Source organism: Gossypium hirsutum, chromosome A10 (genome assembly GCF_007990345.1).
Source record: "Gossypium hirsutum isolate 1008001.06 chromosome A10, Gossypium_hirsutum_v2.1, whole genome shotgun sequence".
In the NCBI taxonomy this organism is placed as follows: domain Eukaryota; kingdom Viridiplantae; phylum Streptophyta; class Magnoliopsida; order Malvales; family Malvaceae; genus Gossypium; species Gossypium hirsutum.
This window is the reverse complement of record NC_053433.1, coordinates 105,082,240-105,099,818: the sequence shown is the minus strand read 5'-3', so window position 1 is coordinate 105,099,818 and position 17,579 is coordinate 105,082,240. Positions and strand designations below refer to the sequence as shown.

The following is a 17,579-nucleotide window of genomic DNA, read 5'->3' as shown; positions in this document are numbered from 1 at the left end:
CAAAATCCGCCATCTTAGACATTTATTTTCTTGTAACTTTTAACATTATTGTAAGAATATTTTGAATATTCATTTACAATTTATATAATATATTTTTCGTATAATTTTGTATTATTTAAATTTGCGGGTTTTGGTTGGATTTCATGGTATATTTGCTGTTTTTGGTTGAATTTCTTACAGGAGGGTTGAATATAGGTGCAAAAATACATATTACAAAACTGGGCAAATTAGCGGCGTTTTTTTATAAAAGCGCCGCTAAAGATCATGATCTTTAGCAGCGCTCTTTTCAAACAAACGCCGCTAATTTTAGCAGCGTTACATGTAGCGACTTTTTTTCGGTGCTTAAAAACGCCGTTAAAAGTCTGTTTTCCTGTAGTGATTTGAGTGTAATTACCTGTGTAATGTAATGACTCGATTTTAGTCAATGTCAAAAAATGTGATTTCAAAGTCAAAATCCATAAATTGAGTCAATGAAATCATGGAAAAAAGAGTAATGAATTTTAAATTGAAATTATAATATTAGATGATCAAGTAATTGGATCAAGAAAATGATTAATTATAGTACAAAAATTAAATTGTAAAGTCCAATCGCTACCAAGTTTTAAATTAAAAAATGTCACAGGACTGAATTAAGAATTCAACCAAGGGTCAAATGGTTATTTAACCTTTTATATAACATGGATAGTGGAGTATGATGATTCATCTGCTTATTTTTTTAATCAAAAGAGTTAATTATATATTATAATCATTTAATTAAGTTAAGTTTAATTAGTTCCTTAATCTAACTATAAATACCAAGTTAGTGGGAGAGAGATGAAAGCCATCATCTTCCCTTAGTTTTTGCCGTCCCTTAAAAAATACTTGTTTTTTCATTGCCATTGCCGCCCATAATCGACCAAGGTATCAAGGTTATTTTTTAAAAAATTTTATAAATTTTCAATTAATTAAGTTTGATTAAGTTAGTTTGTAACGCCCTGATTTATTTAACTTTGTTTTTATTAATTCTGTTATAAATGAGTATTTACTTCAGTGGTTAAGTGATGTGGGTATTTGTTTGAGATCTTGGGTTTAAGTCTCACTTTTGGAAATTTCTGTTATTTTTTATCCTATCCTCATCCCTATTGGTTGGGCTTATGTTATATTTTCGGTTAACTCATATCAGAATGAGCTTGTCGGTTCAAGTGGTAAGATGTTAGTTTATTTTAAGGTTTTGTGTTCAAATCCCTGACTGAACGAAGGATGTTGTTTTTGCTTCTGTGAATGTATACCGGTTGTGTAGTAGATGTTCGATAGGACTGGAAGTCTGTGGTAGTTGGATAAGGTTAGTGGTCAGTTTTGGTGGGATTTGGTAGTTAGTGGTGTTGTAGGGAGTTGGGATTTTAGTTTGAATTTTTTTTTAATTTTAATTTTTTCCAAAAATCCCCCTTTCTTTCTTTTATTCTGACATTGTTTTTTTCTTCTTTCCCTTCTTTTCTCTGCAACTTTTGCTTTGTTTTCTCTGTTTTAATCGTTGGGGTTCGGTGATTCAATTATTCTTCGCCCATCTTGGTAAGTCAGTAAGTTCATTTCGTTCGAATTTCTTTCCTTTTGAATTGACGTGTTGGTGTTGTAATTAGGGAGTTTAATCTCTGTGAGTGTGTTGCGTAGGAGAAGACTGTGAAGTAGTGGATTTCGCTACAACGACCTAATCCATATAGTGTTTTTTCTATTCGTCAGCTGTAAGTGTGCGAATGCGTTGGATGTTATTGCGAGGCTTTGTTTTGGACAATTTTCGTTTGAGTTTCATAATATTTTTACTGAAATTGAGCGTTGGAATGCTATTTTTAGGGTTCGGTGATCTCGAGGTTACTTTTGTATCGAATCGAACTAGGTGTGTAATGATAACACAAGAAAACATCGATCGACGAAAGTCGAAAATCTGGCCTGTCGACTCCACACGGGCATGTGCCCAGCCGTGTGGTAGGCCGTGTACGACACATGACCATGTGACAGGTGTGTGTGGTTGTGTGGGCTACACAGACAGGGCCAATTTGAGTGTGTGGGCCACACAGGCATATAGGCCATGGGCCAGGCCGTGTGGGCCACATAGGTAAGGCCCACACAAGTATGTGGGCCTAAATTTTAGAATTTTTCCCTAGGGTCGTACACGTCATAACAATCAACTGTTGGCCTTCCGTGGGGTCAGTACGAGCTTAGATAAGCCTTAAAGCATGAGGTTTGATAAAATGTTTCTGTGATCTACTATGTATATGCATGTCTATTATCTGTTAGATGAGCATGTTTGATATAATAATTCTAGTATCTAGTGTCTGATAATTCTGTTTAATCTGATGTTTTGTTGTATCTGACTGTGGGGCGAGATATATTATTTATGGAGGAAGTATTCTATAAGGCGATATCTTGCCAATATACTGGCATCACGGCTGCGATTATTTTGATAAGTGTCGTACAGACACTATGTGGTGTGTAGGGTTAAGTGGGTGTTTTAAACCCCACGTAGTGTGTTGGGATGGTCAGAGTTGGTGTGTAGAGGATGGGAGTAAGACTATGCATGTCTGTTTCTGTATGATTCTGTTGATAATTTGATTCTGTAAAAGATATATGTCTGCATCTAATCAGTTCTATTGTACGATAGAATCTAAATTTATATTCCCGTTGAGTTACACACTGAGTTTTTAAAACTCACTTTCTATTGTCTGTTCTGTTCAAGTAATCCCAGGCTTAGATGGGTCGGTGCGACGGAAGCTCAATTGTGACCACTTGTCTGTAAATTTGATGTACTTTAAAAGTTTACTTAAATTTTTGGTTTTTGAGAATTTTGTAGTTTTGGGACTCTTTGGAATTTTGGGTTTTGTTTTTGGATTTGGTATTGATTTGAGATTACTTGTGACCTTCAACAAAACAATTTACAAAACAATTGTTTTATGTGATCTGACGCTTTTGAGAAAATAGACTCGGTTTTCAAAATATAATGGCTTATAAAACTTCCGCTACAAATTATTATTTTATTTGAAAGAGTAAACAATCGATGGTTTCCACTAATGTGTATAACGACATGTATTTAAAATAAAGAAGTACGATGTTTTTAAAGAAAAAGATGGATTTCTAACTTTTCTTCGTAACATCTCCTAATTCTGCCATAACATCTAGGCTTGGTTTGGGGTCTTACATAGCTCATACCTTAGATTTTGAAATTATCAAGTGTATGTTAAGTTACCATTATAAAGGTTTGATGAATTTAAGCTTGATAATGGTGGATTTTTAATTATTAAGTTTAGGTTTTATTAAGATTGCATTAGAAGATACTGAAATTAGCTTAGATTTAAAGTTTAGTTATACAGTTATTTTTTTATATTAGAGATTAAATTGAATAAATTAAAAGATGTTAAAAAATCAGTTATAGATTGAAAGCTTAAGGTCCCTGATGAAAGAATATGAAATTGAATTTTGATAAGATGTTACATAATGAAAGATATTAACATTTCATATATAGGGACTAAAATGAATAAAGTACAAATTATGTTAAATTGTTGAGTTTCTCATGTGTTTGTGTGAAATTGATATTATTTTTTATCGAATTTATGTATGTGGCTAAAGACGACGTAAAGTCGTCTTGAAATAAAGGAAAGGCAAAGGTCATAGACAAGTAACATATTCTGATTTGTGAGTTCATGAGTTGTTTTCAATACATAACTTGATAAGTATTAAATTGATTAAGTTAGTATTGTAAATTTATGCTATGATTAAATTATATAATGTGATGAAAGTATAAACTTGTAGATATGATGAATTGTTGCAAAAAGAAAAAAAAAATTGAACATGAGATGTATATGTTAGATATGATAAGAAAGCATGAGAAAGATATGAACTGATGAGTATTTATATGTAAATGATTTGAATATGATAAGAAATTGCTATGTAATGACTTGTGGCATAAGAAATATATATGTTTTGAAATAGTAAATACCCTATTAATGGTCTTAGAATGAGTTAGGTATAGTTGTCATATATGTAATAGCTTAATTTATGTGGTGTCAAAAAAGCCAGTTTCAAACCCCCATTTTCTTAAATCAAGCCTTTAAATATTAAATTAAAATATTTATGGAGTTGGTCAAAAAGAATATTAAAGTTGAGTCCTTCAATTTTGTCTATTGATTATTTAATCTAGGTAGAAGAACTAAATTGTAAAAGTCTTATCATTATAGAGTTTTTATTGACCAAAAACTTAAGAACTTAAATTGCAATTAACAAAGATCCAAAATGGTAATTAAACCATTTTGGAACATGAGTTAGTGACATTTGATGACATATTCCACTTATCTTAATTAAGGTTAGTTTATTATTAATTAAACCAAGTTAATCATAATTAAACTAGTTTAATATATAAGACAAAATACAAAAAAAGATGACATCTTTTCTTCATCTTTATCATTTTTGTTGAAATTTAACAAGAAGAAAACCCTTTTGCGTTTCAAAACATTCGACCCTTGATTGGTAATAAATTTCAAATCATTTTCTTGTATTTTTTATGTTTTTGATGTCATCAAAGCTTGATTTAGTCAGCTCATGTACCAATTTGCAAAACTATTGAAGCTTTTGAAAGTTTTCATTGTTGATTGTTTGAAGAAATTGATGTTAAATTGATAGATTTTAAGCATATATGTGAAAAAAGACTGGATTTTAATGTTTAATTGTTAACTTTTCACTAAAGAACTAATGTGAATAAAATATAAAATTTATGTGAAATTTTAGTAATAACAGATAGTAGACGGTCCATAAGGGATGTAATTGAAACTAATTTTAAAACCGAAGCTCAAGATCGAAAGTTATAGTAATTTTAATTTTAGGGACTAAATTGAATAAAATGTAAAAATTTAGGATATTGAAAAACAAATTTTCATAGGTATATTGAAAAACAAATTTTCATAGGTTCAATCGTACCATGATATATTGTATAAATTTTTTATTTGATGGATTAAATAAAATAATTTATTAGATCAAGAATTGGATCAAAATAGAGATAATTAAGGAAAAACTAAAATTGTCAATTAGTTCGTGAAGGTTTAACTTGTTTGTTGTTTTGACTAGGTAAGTGGTGGAAAAAATCTAGTTTGAAAACAATTTTCTTGCATAACGAATAAATAAAATTTTAAAAAATGACCCGGTTTGTAATATTTATAACAATAAGCTCTAGCTCAAATTCGCACCTGTGTTTTCGAATAGATGGATCCATGTCGTTTTCGGCTTTCAACCAAACAATTTTCTCCACTATTCTCATACCACGAACCGTTTCGAGTCTGAGCTCAAAAAAATCAAATCAAGCACAGAACTAGAAATAGTTTTTTTTTCTTTTGAGGTGAAAACGAAAATTCTCTTCTCAAATAAAAACCAGTATAATCGTTATTTTGGAAAAGATATTTAATTCTAAGAGAATAAAAGTCTCTATATTTTCAAGTAAAACATAGATATCTAAAAGTTTTGTGAATAACCCTACCAATGCCATCTATTTATAGGAAGAGAAGGTAGAATCCTTTTTGAATTGTAGAAGTTTGTTTCAACTAAAAAACGAACTCTTAGTCTAACTAGGAGCATAAGTGGCAAAACCCTAGCTATTTTTACTAGGGTTAGTTATATCGAGTCTAATTACTAGTACTTCTAAGCTTTCAACCGAATACTCTATAATTTGATTCAACCTAATATTTATTTTTTTATTCCCAAAATAAACTTCAATAGATTTCTATTAAATATTTTTCTTAAGTCAATTCTAATTCTATTAAAATCATGAAAACTTTACCATAAAAGAATCTATTAGAAAATATATTTAATATTTTCACATTTAACAATTCACTATGACCAAATAATTTATTTCCATTTTTGAACTTTTGAAAAACATAAATTCATTTTCTATTTCATTTTCATTTTAGAGAAAACCACAACTATTTCCAAATGATTTCTTATTTCTCCATTTTCACCATTTGAATTCATTTTTGTTCATTTGATTCAACATGTAATTCATTTCTAGTTTCAACCAGCTAGCGAAGGGATCGATTGAACATAGACAATTAGGGCTCAAATGTTTTATTATTAAGTTTCAACTTTTCACTATTAATTATAAACTCATTTAGTCACGAAGTCATTCTAATATAGAATCGTGACTGAGCTCTCCCAACGACATACCATTATGAAAGCAACTTGATCAATGCTTGTCTAATAACCTTGTCATAAGGTGTTACCCTTATAGAATATGTAACACCCCAAACCCGGCCTAGATGTTATGGCCGAATCTGGCGATGCCACATGGAAGGGATTTTGAAAACGAAGCTGACTCGATAAAATCCCCAAGCTTATAACCCCTTAATTGTTGTCATTTAATTCGAAACGTATACTCAATTAGTCAACTTGCCTTACAACGTATCATTTTAGCGAAAGCTTAGGAAAATTTTCGTGTTTAAGGAAAACTGTTTACATTTTAAGAAAATCATGTTCTAGGTAAAACCATCATAGTTATAAGCAAGTTAAACCAAAAACCCAAAACCAACGCCAAACAGTTTAAAAGAGTCCAGAGAGTCCCAGAAAATACAACCTCCACAATCTCAATGCCAAAACTTAAATAAAACCATAAAACAAAATAGAATAGTAAAGATGGGTGGTCACCGTCGAGTCCTCCACTGCACCGATCCACTTAACTCTGTGGATTACCTGTTCAGAACAAACAGGAAAAGGGGTGAGTTTACATAAACTCAGTGTGTAACCTAACAGAATTAGATATGCAAACATACTGATTATCAAACATCAGACAGATACAAATTAGGGCCTAAGCCCATTACTGATGCAGATGCAAATTCGGGACTAAGCCTATCTTAGACACATATAGAGATGTGCAAATCAGAATTAGAAATCAGATTTCCTAACCCCATCCTCTACACACCATCTTCGACCATCCCTACACACCATGTGGGGTTTAAAACACCCACTCAACCCTACATACCATGTTGTACCAATGCGGCACATAATAGATATAATGCAGCCATGCTGCCAGATAATAGGCATAAACTACCTTAAAGAACACTTCCTCCAATAAACATCATCCCACCCCAATAACAATATCAGAAACAGAAACAATTATGCAATTTAACATGCTCAACATGCTATCAATCATATCACAGATAGCCATACAAATCAATAATCATACATGCACAATTCTATCATGCTCAGTATAGGATATCAGTCAAACAGATCATACAGTTTAGAGTTTGTTTGTTAGCCCTTACCGACCTTATAGTAGGCCCACAGTCGTTCGGGACTGCTCGTGTAACCCTAGGGAAAAATTCAGATAAAGTGGCCCACACGCGTAGGTTGGCTTTGCAAGTGTGGATCACACGCCCTAGCCCAATTACCACACGCCCGTGTGGCCCTTACGCCTAATTTGGCCTAGCCTATGTTGCTCACACGACCACACACCGGACATCACACAGCCATGTGGCGTCGATAGATATTTTTTGGCTTTCGTCGAATCTCGTTTTTCTACGTTTCGGGTACACACCTGGTACTATTTTGCAGCGAAAACACTTCTGAACCTCACGACACCTAAAATTGACCAACAAGCACTTAATTAGCCATTTAAAATCAAACTAAACCGAACTCGAATCAAGCTATTCATCCATCGAGCAACTAAATCTTACATTCGGTCAAACAATAGTAATTCTCACAGAACTAAACCTCAGTTAAACGATTTCAAGCCCCTGAATCTCCACCTAATCAGCATTAACGACACATATTAATGACATAATTAACGGATGGAAAGCAAACCATCTTATCCAAACTTATCGATTCGAATCGTAATCAAAAGCACTGATGTAACGAGTCACAGAAACTTGATAATAGGTAGGAAATCAAAACAAAATTGGCAGCAAGAAGGAGAAAAAGAAATCGACAGAGAGTAGAAGGAAAAATGAGTAAAATAGCAAGGTAGGAGGAAGAGAACGTCAGTTTTTCTGAAGAGGATTTTTGGGGAAACAGATTTACTCAAATCTCACTACCTACACTATCATAATTGTCGAAACAATTTTTTTAAAAAACGGGGATCGACTTTGGTTTTGAAAACAAAAATGAACATGGGAGTCGCCACTGATCTTTTATTAGGTGTGATCGGACCACCTAATAATTTAATTGTTTTAAAATGTTTTGTTTTACTAAAACAACGATTTTGGTCTACGAAAATCGAGAAAATAGGTTCAGGAGTCGGTTACGTAAGAGGAAGGATTAGCACCCTCGTAACGCCCAAAATTGGTACCAAATTGATTAATTAATGTCTTAATGTCTAAAACTTTAAAATATTTTGAAATATGGTTCTTTTTTTTTCTTTTGTTTTTTTAAAACATTTGTGTGGTTCAAGTGGTCGTCAAAATTCTCTTGTTTCGAAGGTATATAGCATCACATCTAGCACGATTGGACACGATTCTTCATACCTTTGAAAATATGATTGATTTTTTATCCCCAAAGGCTTGCACGTTGAAAATTACAAAAGGATGTCCCATGATTTAGTCTAACGAAGAATCGAAACCCAGCACGGTAGGGCACGATTTATTCGAATTTCTAAAACATCGAATATTGCCTTATTTGAAAACCTTTAAATAAACCATTATAAGCTAGCTCAAGACGCTTTAGTTTTACTTGGAATAAAATGGAACGATTGCTTTTAAAAATTTGAAAATTATAATGCAACATTTGTAGACTAAAATTAAAAATAAAAAACATGAAATAATGTGCACACATACAATACTTGGTGCATGAATATAATATAACCTTATTTAGCCAACTAACAAAACAAGCAATTAAATATAATTAATCTAAGGAAAATTATATTAAATTTTTCAAGCATGGATAGAGAACGATTGTTATAACAATACAAAAACGAATAAACAATATGCAACAATAATATATATGATATAATATGAAACAATCAATGCAAAATGTATAAGACAAAATAGAAATTAGAAGCCAATGTGATATAAGACAATTTTAAAATAATGATGAATCGAGGAACACATAATATACATAATACATGAATTGATGAGTTGATGAATTTGAAATAACTTATATGTATATAAAACTAATAGAATATGAATGATTATTAAAATATATATTATGTAAAAAGAAATTCAAAATAATAATATATAGAATAATTTCAAACAAAATAAATTGATTTAACTAATGATATATATGAAACTGAAAACCTAATGTACAAATACTCTAGTTTATGAAAGTGTTTAATATAAATAAAATATACATAAATAAACAGATTAGATACATAAATAAATTTAAAGGAAAATATATATATGCACAAGTAAATGAATAAGTAATAAAATAACAATAATACGGGTGAAAGTAAAAATAAAAAAGGAATTAATAAGCAAGTGAACAAATAATAAAAAAAATAATACAATAAAAAACTAATAAAATTTAAATAAAAACAAATAAACAAACGATTTAACTTAAACTAACTAAAAATAATTAAAGTAGTATTAAAAGAATTAAAATTAATAATAACAAAAAAAATAATAATAACAATAATAATAATAATAATAATAATGACACAACAAGCCAAAGTAGAAAATGATAATATGTTAACAAGAGTAATAATCATATATATTAATAATAAAGTGATGGCACGTCAATAAGGATAATAATAATAATTAATAATTAATAATACTAAATTAATAATAAAGTAATAAGCAAATAAACAAAAAAAAAGAAAATATATAATATAATAATAACAATATGAAATTAATTAGTTCAATACTAAGATAATAATAATAGTAATAGAGAGTAAATAAAAATAGACGTAAAAGAAATAGTAATAATAATAATAATAATAGTAATAATATAAATAATAATATATGTTTGCAAAATAACGATAGTAAAATATATATATAATAATAATAATGGAAATAATAATAATAATAGCATTAGAATAAAATAAATATAAGTATAATTATAATACTAATATTAATAATATATTTAATTGATAATAAAATAACAAAAGTAACGAAAAGGACCAAATTGAATCTAATAACGAAGTTTTAGGGCAAAGCTGAAATAAACCAAGAGTAAAAGGGTCAATTTGAATGCGCGAATAATAAGTAGGGACTAAAGGAGAAAATATCCCCTCCCACTTAAACACAGCGCTTTGCACGGGACTAAAATAAATAAAAAAAACAAAATTACAGGGCCAAATTAAAAATAACGAAAGTTTTAATCATAAAATTGTAAAAAAGCGAAAGGGCTAAATGCGCAAATAGCCCCTTTTTCAAAAACACGTGTAATCATAGGTGGTTCGGGTTAGGTCGGTCTGGTTCAGGTCAAAACGACGTCGTTTTGGGCATTTAAGGCTAGTCCCAAAACGATGCCGTCTTGGGGGGCCTATATAAGTCAAAAAATTAAAAAAAAACTCATTATTCCTTTGTTTTTTAAAAAAACTTCAAAAACTCTATTCTCTCTCAAGGTCCTCTCCCTCCGGCCAAGCTCCTGTCAGTACCCAGGCGCCGGACCGGTCATCGTTCGCTGTGCCGGCCACCGTACACGGTGGCCCTAAATCGCCAAAAAGGTAAAATTTTTTATTTTTTTGCTATATTTATATATATTATTTTTAAAGAAAGAAAAAAAAAAGAAAATATATATGTACATATATTCGAAGGAAAGAAAAAGAAAAAAAGTAAACTAAAAAGAAAATCTAGACCTTTGCGCGTTTTTGAACCTTTTTTCCGATTTCTTCTTTCGATTTGCTATTTGTTGTTTATATATTTGAACTTGTTTTTTTTTGTGCTAAAAAAATCTATTGCTTGTATTGCTTCCAAAAAAAATCCAACCCCTTGCATGATTTTTGAATGGCTTTTTATAGCCATCTTTTTACAAGTTTTATTATTATTTCTTTATACTGTCTTTTCTCCTTTTGATTTTTGCAGGTGAACGGCGGTGGAGGCAGTGGGCAAGTGGTATGGGCGATGGGACAGAGAGTGGTTGGCCGAAGGCCCTAGGTGCGGTGCACCTAGGGTTTGAAAATTTAGATTTTTGTGTCAGGGCTTTAGGTTTAGTTGGACTTGGGTAGTTAGGTTTGATTGGGTTTGGGGTTTAGGTTAAAATGGGTCTGGGCAAAATTGATGTGTACAATAACCACTCACTATCAGAATTTTAACTTCACCAAAACTTTATCCCATAACTGATCAAAAATAAATACCCATGCTTGCACAAGGATTCAAACACAAGACTTCCACACAACACACAGACTCCCTTACCACTTGAACCAATAGGCTCATTTTGATATAATTTTTCAAGTAATTTAATATAAGCCCACTGAGCAAGTATAATGCTTATGTTAAAAAAATACGAAAATTTGCTAAAACCAAGGCTTGAACTCAAGACCTCTCAGACACTTCCAGAACAGTTAACCACTGAAGCAGATACACATTTTGTGTTAAACAATTACAAAAACATAAAAAAATATTTTTGGGGGTCACAGGATATCCTCAATCTCTTTGGAATAATATTTGTTCTCCCAATATAATCTTATTTTATCGTATCGTAATTATTACATCGTCGTTCATGAAAAGTCAATTATTATCAAATTGTACCAAGTCATTCATCACAAAGACAAACGACTCATAGCCACGTTTACTTTTCATCAACCATGTAATACCAATGGGAGGATATCATTTACCTATGTCTAGGGCTATACATTTCACTATTGTGAATGACACTACATAGTACAAAAGTCGTATAGGCAACGCACCAACTTTCGGTTCCTTATCTATTCGAACTCAAGTTTTTACTTACATCAAAGTGTACAAGTCATGCATACATTGCCCGTCATCTATTCAGGATTTAGGTATGTCACACTATAAACATCACAAGTAAATAAATCCATTAACGGATTCAGATCTATTCTTCTTGGGTTCAGTCCGATGTACCATCAGTACAGTCAATCACATCAATGTCTATCTTTTGAGAGTCATTTGCTCTGATGCCAAGATAAAGTATCTCTTCAATTGGACTTGATAGACGACAGATTAGTCTTTCGACTAGTTTGCTCATTTCCGATTAGACTATGTACATGTTTAGGTTAATTTACCAATACAAGTTTTTTTCATATTATGACCTAACCACGTAATACCTCTTAGTATCAATTAAACATTAGATAACCAATGAGCAATATTTGTTTCTATTTTATTTTGTGTGCAAAAACCACATGAGGATAATAATAAAAAGATTATTAATTACAATAAATAGTTTTTTTTTAGCCAACCTATTAGAAAAAAATACAAGTTTACAAATAAATATACTTCACACATGGCACTAGATCCAATAGTTAGTTCATATGGTATAAATGTGTTTAAGTTAGATATGTCCATAGGTCAAGCTACCCTGCCTGCCCGAAAAGTGAGAGGGTTGGGGTAAAACTATAGGCCCAAAAATGGGCTTGGGCAAAAAAATAAAACCCGTTTAAAAAATGGGCTGAGTCACGGGTAAGGCGTTTTTGACCTGAGCCTGACCCGAATATGAAAACAATAAAAAAATTGCTTTTTTCTTTTACTATTATTGCTGTTTTTTATTATTTTCTTGTTTTTTCACTATTTTGGTACCATTTCGCAATTATGTTGCTACTATTTTATTGTTATTATTTGAATATTGTATAAAAAATTGTTGTTTTATTTTTAATTTTATTACTATTTTTCATATTTGCTTGTTAAGTTACATTTATTTTAATGTTATTTAAGTATAAATATTTTTTAAAATTTATTTTTAATTTGTTGGGAAACATTGTTTTAATATTTTTAATATTTTTTATGTATTATATATATATTTTTAAAAAATATATAAAAAATATAATAAAAAAAGTAATACGGGATGGCTGATACGAGCTTGGATTTTAGTATTTTTATCTTGGTCGAGGTTGGGTAAAATTTTAGGCCCATTTTTCGGGACAAGCCTAAAACAAATTTTGGGGCCGGCTCGACCCACAGACACTTTAGTAAGTTGTGTATTTTATTTGTGTATGTATGTTGATTTTGGGTTGACCGGTGATAAATTAGTATGAAAGGTGAGAGTTGAACTACATTGTAAAAGAATGTTTATATATGATGTCAAGATACGATTGGCATTGTTGGAAAAACGAGTTTGGAAAATGCAACGAAAAATAAATTTGAGGAAAAAATCAGAGTTTTAAATTTTTTTTTTCCAAAACTAGAACTTGATTGTGTTATCTAAAGTAATAAATACTTAATCAAGATCGTACCTTTTGATTTGTCCAGGATGAACACTTTGATCGAGTAATTTTCTTCACTATCCTCGAGTTCACATCTGCCAAATATGGGCTCGTTTCCAATTAGAAAATTTTTCACAAAATTACTAATGGGGTTTTCATACCCTCCACTTTCATGTTGCATGGTGGTTAGTGGGAACTACCTTGTATGTGTGATAGTGAGACATATAGTTGGTGGTTTTTTATGGGGAACCACCGCTATAAATACGAACTAGTATAAGATCCCTAAGCACCAAAAATAAAAGAAAAAGGAAAATTAATTTCAAAGATAAAGAATCCATCTAGTGAGGTTTTCGAGTACTTAGAAAACTTTTGCAGATTTTAGTTTTTCGTACAGTTAAATTTGACATATTCGTCGGTGGTTTGACTTGCCTGATAGTGGTGTTACAACATTTAAATTTTGACAATTGGTTCAAGCAATAACTGGAGATATTTATGTTTGATCTTTTCCACTACTTTATATTGTCGATCATTATTTATGCTAACAATAATAGTATTTAAGATTTTTTTTAAAAAAAACATTTTTTTTATAAATTTTGTTACATTAATTTAATGATAAACATTATTATGTTTATATCATATTAAAATTACTTTTTTTATTATATTTAACTTTTTATCTAAACTCTCTCAAATTTTATGTTGTCTTTAAATATAAATAAATATACCCACTGTCTATTTCCTAATTTATTTGCTTCCAAATTTTAAAGTCAAAAAAATATTAAATGTAGTAGTAAAATATATTGTACTTTCAAGAAAGAATGATAAAGAAATAATGACAAACCCCAAATATAAATAATAAAATAGAAAAATTTAATAATAATAATAATACTAATAATAAAATATGAAGTTCCAAATTTGCAAGGAAGGAAAAAGAAACAAACTTCCAAGAAGTAAATTCAAAGATTAGGAATTTAATTCCTATTTAATACTCAACTGCTGTCATACGTCAGCAATAATTTGATTCAGCATCATTTTTATTAGGTACGCCGACAAGGGCTCCACCATGCATCTACTATAACCATATAAAATTCTTTATTCAATAATTTATTCAATATTACTTATATAATTTTATATATAAATAAAAAATATACTCAAATCTGATACTTTATAAAAATAATAAATATTTTTATAATTTTACAATTGAATTAAATCTATTAAACTACGACTCTTAGGATTAATTTGATAATACTTTTGAAAAGTGCTGTGGAAAAATACTTTTGAGAAGTGCTTTTGAAAATTTTAATTTTGCTGGCCAAAAGTGATTTTGAGAAATAAAATGTTCATTTTAGACATGTTATTATCAAGTAACAAATATGCATTTAAATAAAATTTAAATTAATTAATATTATTATATTTTAGTAAGAATATAAAAAAATTATTATAATTTGTTGTTAATATTTTAACATATGAAATATAAATTTTAAATATTTTTAAGTAATAAATATTAATTATTTATAAAATTTAATTAGAATATATAAACTATATTTTAAATATTTAAATATAACCACTAAATATTTGTAATTAATATTTTAAAAGATATTTTTTATTTTTAATTAATGATTTTAACACATTTATAATTAAGTACCAAGAAAAAAAAAGAAAAGTACTATATATTATTGGAGGGGTGAAAAAATAAATAAGCACTAAAATTATTTTTGGGGAAGAAAAGCTAAAAGTTTTAACTTTTCTTTTTCAAAAGTGCTTATAAAAAGTACTTCTAAAAAGCCAAAATTTCCAGTCAAAAGTAATTGTTCTGCACAGCTTTTCTTCTAAAAGTGATTTTGGAGTTAGAAACATTTTTTTTAAGCACATAACCCTTAATATATTGTAAAAATATATTTATTACATAAATATATTTGTAAAAAATAAATAGAATCTATTGATAATATTTGAAGAGAAAATAGAAATAGTAAAATATAAATGTAAATTAGAAATTTAGGGGTAAGTCATTTATTTATTTGTGGAAGAAAGGCAAATTGAGGTAAGTGAGCATTATAATGGAACCAAAGCCTACTACCTACCATTCCTACCCATCCTTCATACACATTCAAATTAAACAACAAAAATTACTTTCATATGATCTGTCTTTATTAATTCAACCATCCTATTTAATTTAATGTTTGATAAAGTAATCCACAAATAATTTACAGTAAAAGAAACAAGTGAATCATAAATGCCAGGATTTATTAATAAAGGAAGGTTTTTTATTTTTAATAAAACTAGTCAATCATTTACCTAAAAATCAAGCTTTTTTCTGCTTGGTTGGTGGTGGAAGTGGCAAAGAAACCATGAATCTGAAAACCCAAGCTCCCAAAGTTGCCCCAAACAAAGCACCAATCCAATAAACATAATACAGTTCCCATGAATTATGTCGATTATTAACATATGCCCATCCAAATGCACTTGCAGGATTCATGGGAGCTCCCGTGAATCTGGAGCCCGTTAGAACCAAAATCGCCGTCGCTAAAGACACCAACCATTGCTTAACCCACCCGTTCTTTGGACCCATAAACATTATCAGCAGCAGTGCAAGGCTTCGTCCGAATGTAAACAGTCCTTCTGCGACGGCTCCGGTGTGTAAGTCCACTTTCAGGGAAGGTCCGGTCAGGGTGTTGCTGTATTCCGCGGGAATCAAACCCAGAGCTGCCTTGACGCCTGCGACTCCACCGGCGGCTTGAGCTGGGAATCTGACGGCCATGGAGAGGATGGAGTCGTTTTTCTTGAGACCCGCAACGTGGAAAGTCATAGAAGCCGCGGGATTGAAGCTTGCGCCGCCGAAAACGTTGCCGATAAAGCTGAAAATCATGACTAAAATACTGACTAAGACCGTCGAGACCATAAGAGTCGCCAAAGGCAACGTTTGGGCGCCGAGGAAACCGACGATTTTGGAGGTGAAAATCTTTAAGAGCGGCATGGAAAATACCCACATCGAGGTTAACAAGGCGTCTCCAATGGCTATCGTTATGATTCCCATGGCTGCTGATACTGAGCTCTGTTTTAGCCTGGAGACAGCCTCTGAATGGGAATCTTCAGCCTCCCTTTTCTTTCCCTGGTCTTCAAATTTATTTGTTTATTTTTTATGGTTTTTTTCTTTATTAAAATATAGTTTTTTTTCTCAAAGAAGGGATTTGTTTTAATTTTTGAGTTTTGTGAAAGAAAGAAAAAAAGTGTTGGAAGGCCCTTTTTTTATAATGACTTAGGCTTGTTTCCGAAATAATCTGAGTTTAATATAACAGTCAATTCTTAAAGATTTTAATAATAATAATAATAATAATAATCTAAAAATTCTATCTGGAAGCCACATCTATATGCATGTAAAATTTATGTATTTATAATAATAAATTGATGTTTAAAAATAATATAAAATAAATAATAAATGTATGATTTAAAATTAATTAATAATACATGAAATATGTAATATATTAAAATCAAAAATAGATTTAAATACATGTGAAACAAATTTTAAATTCATAAATACATCAATTTAAGAATACTAAATGAATACATCAATCTTAAGTTAGTGTCAAATTAATTTGTGACAATAACTTAATTAATAACATTATTAATATATATAATATTGATGGAGGTAATAAAATAAGCATAATAAAATTAAAACATTTGTAAAAATCAAAATAAATTTTTACTTGAATGGTAAATTTAATGTTTACCAATGATATTGGTGTGGCTCAAATATCAAAATTTTTATTTTTTTATTTTTTTAAATAAGAAACTAAAGTGCTCATTAACAATGTATCTTATTTTAAATATGAAATGATTTTTTTAATTTTTTTAATTAAATTAATGCTTGACTGACTCGTAACATTAACTCATTCAAGAATTAAATAATAGTAATAGTATAGATAAATATATTTCACCCTATCAAAATTTATGTAAATATATACTATATTTAATATGATTATAACACATAAAATTTCAACAATATAATAGTTATCATAAATTTATTTACCTATTGTCTCAATAAAATCATTTCGTAAATGGAAGTCGACTCTTATAATTATCGACTTCTATTCTATAAATACCTAATCCATATCTCTTTTCTTCCCACTCAAAATCTTCTCAATTTTTGAAGCTCAAAATAAAATTGGTATTTTGAACTTTCTTTTATCAGGAAAAAAATGATTGCTTCACTGTTATACACATAGTAAGGGTAAAAATATAGTTGTAAATTATATTCTCATTAAGTTTCAACTCATTATTTGATCAAAGAGATGATCAAGCTCTTCAAGTTTAACATAATCTA

At 29.9% G+C, this 17,579-nt stretch overlaps 1 protein-coding gene across 1 annotated transcript; it reads right to left on the bottom strand.

Moving 5' to 3' along the window:
• Positions 1 to 15,481: 15,481 nt before the first annotated feature.
• LOC107915140 (aquaporin SIP1-1) lies at positions 15,482 to 16,567 on the bottom strand. Its single transcript, XM_016844288.2, has one exon. It carries the CDS (start codon positions 16,290 to 16,292, stop codon positions 15,561 to 15,563), a length of 732 nt encoding a protein of 243 aa, XP_016699777.2. The 5' UTR covers positions 16,293 to 16,567; the 3' UTR covers positions 15,482 to 15,560.
• Between the last annotated feature and the right edge of the window lie 1,012 nt (positions 16,568 to 17,579).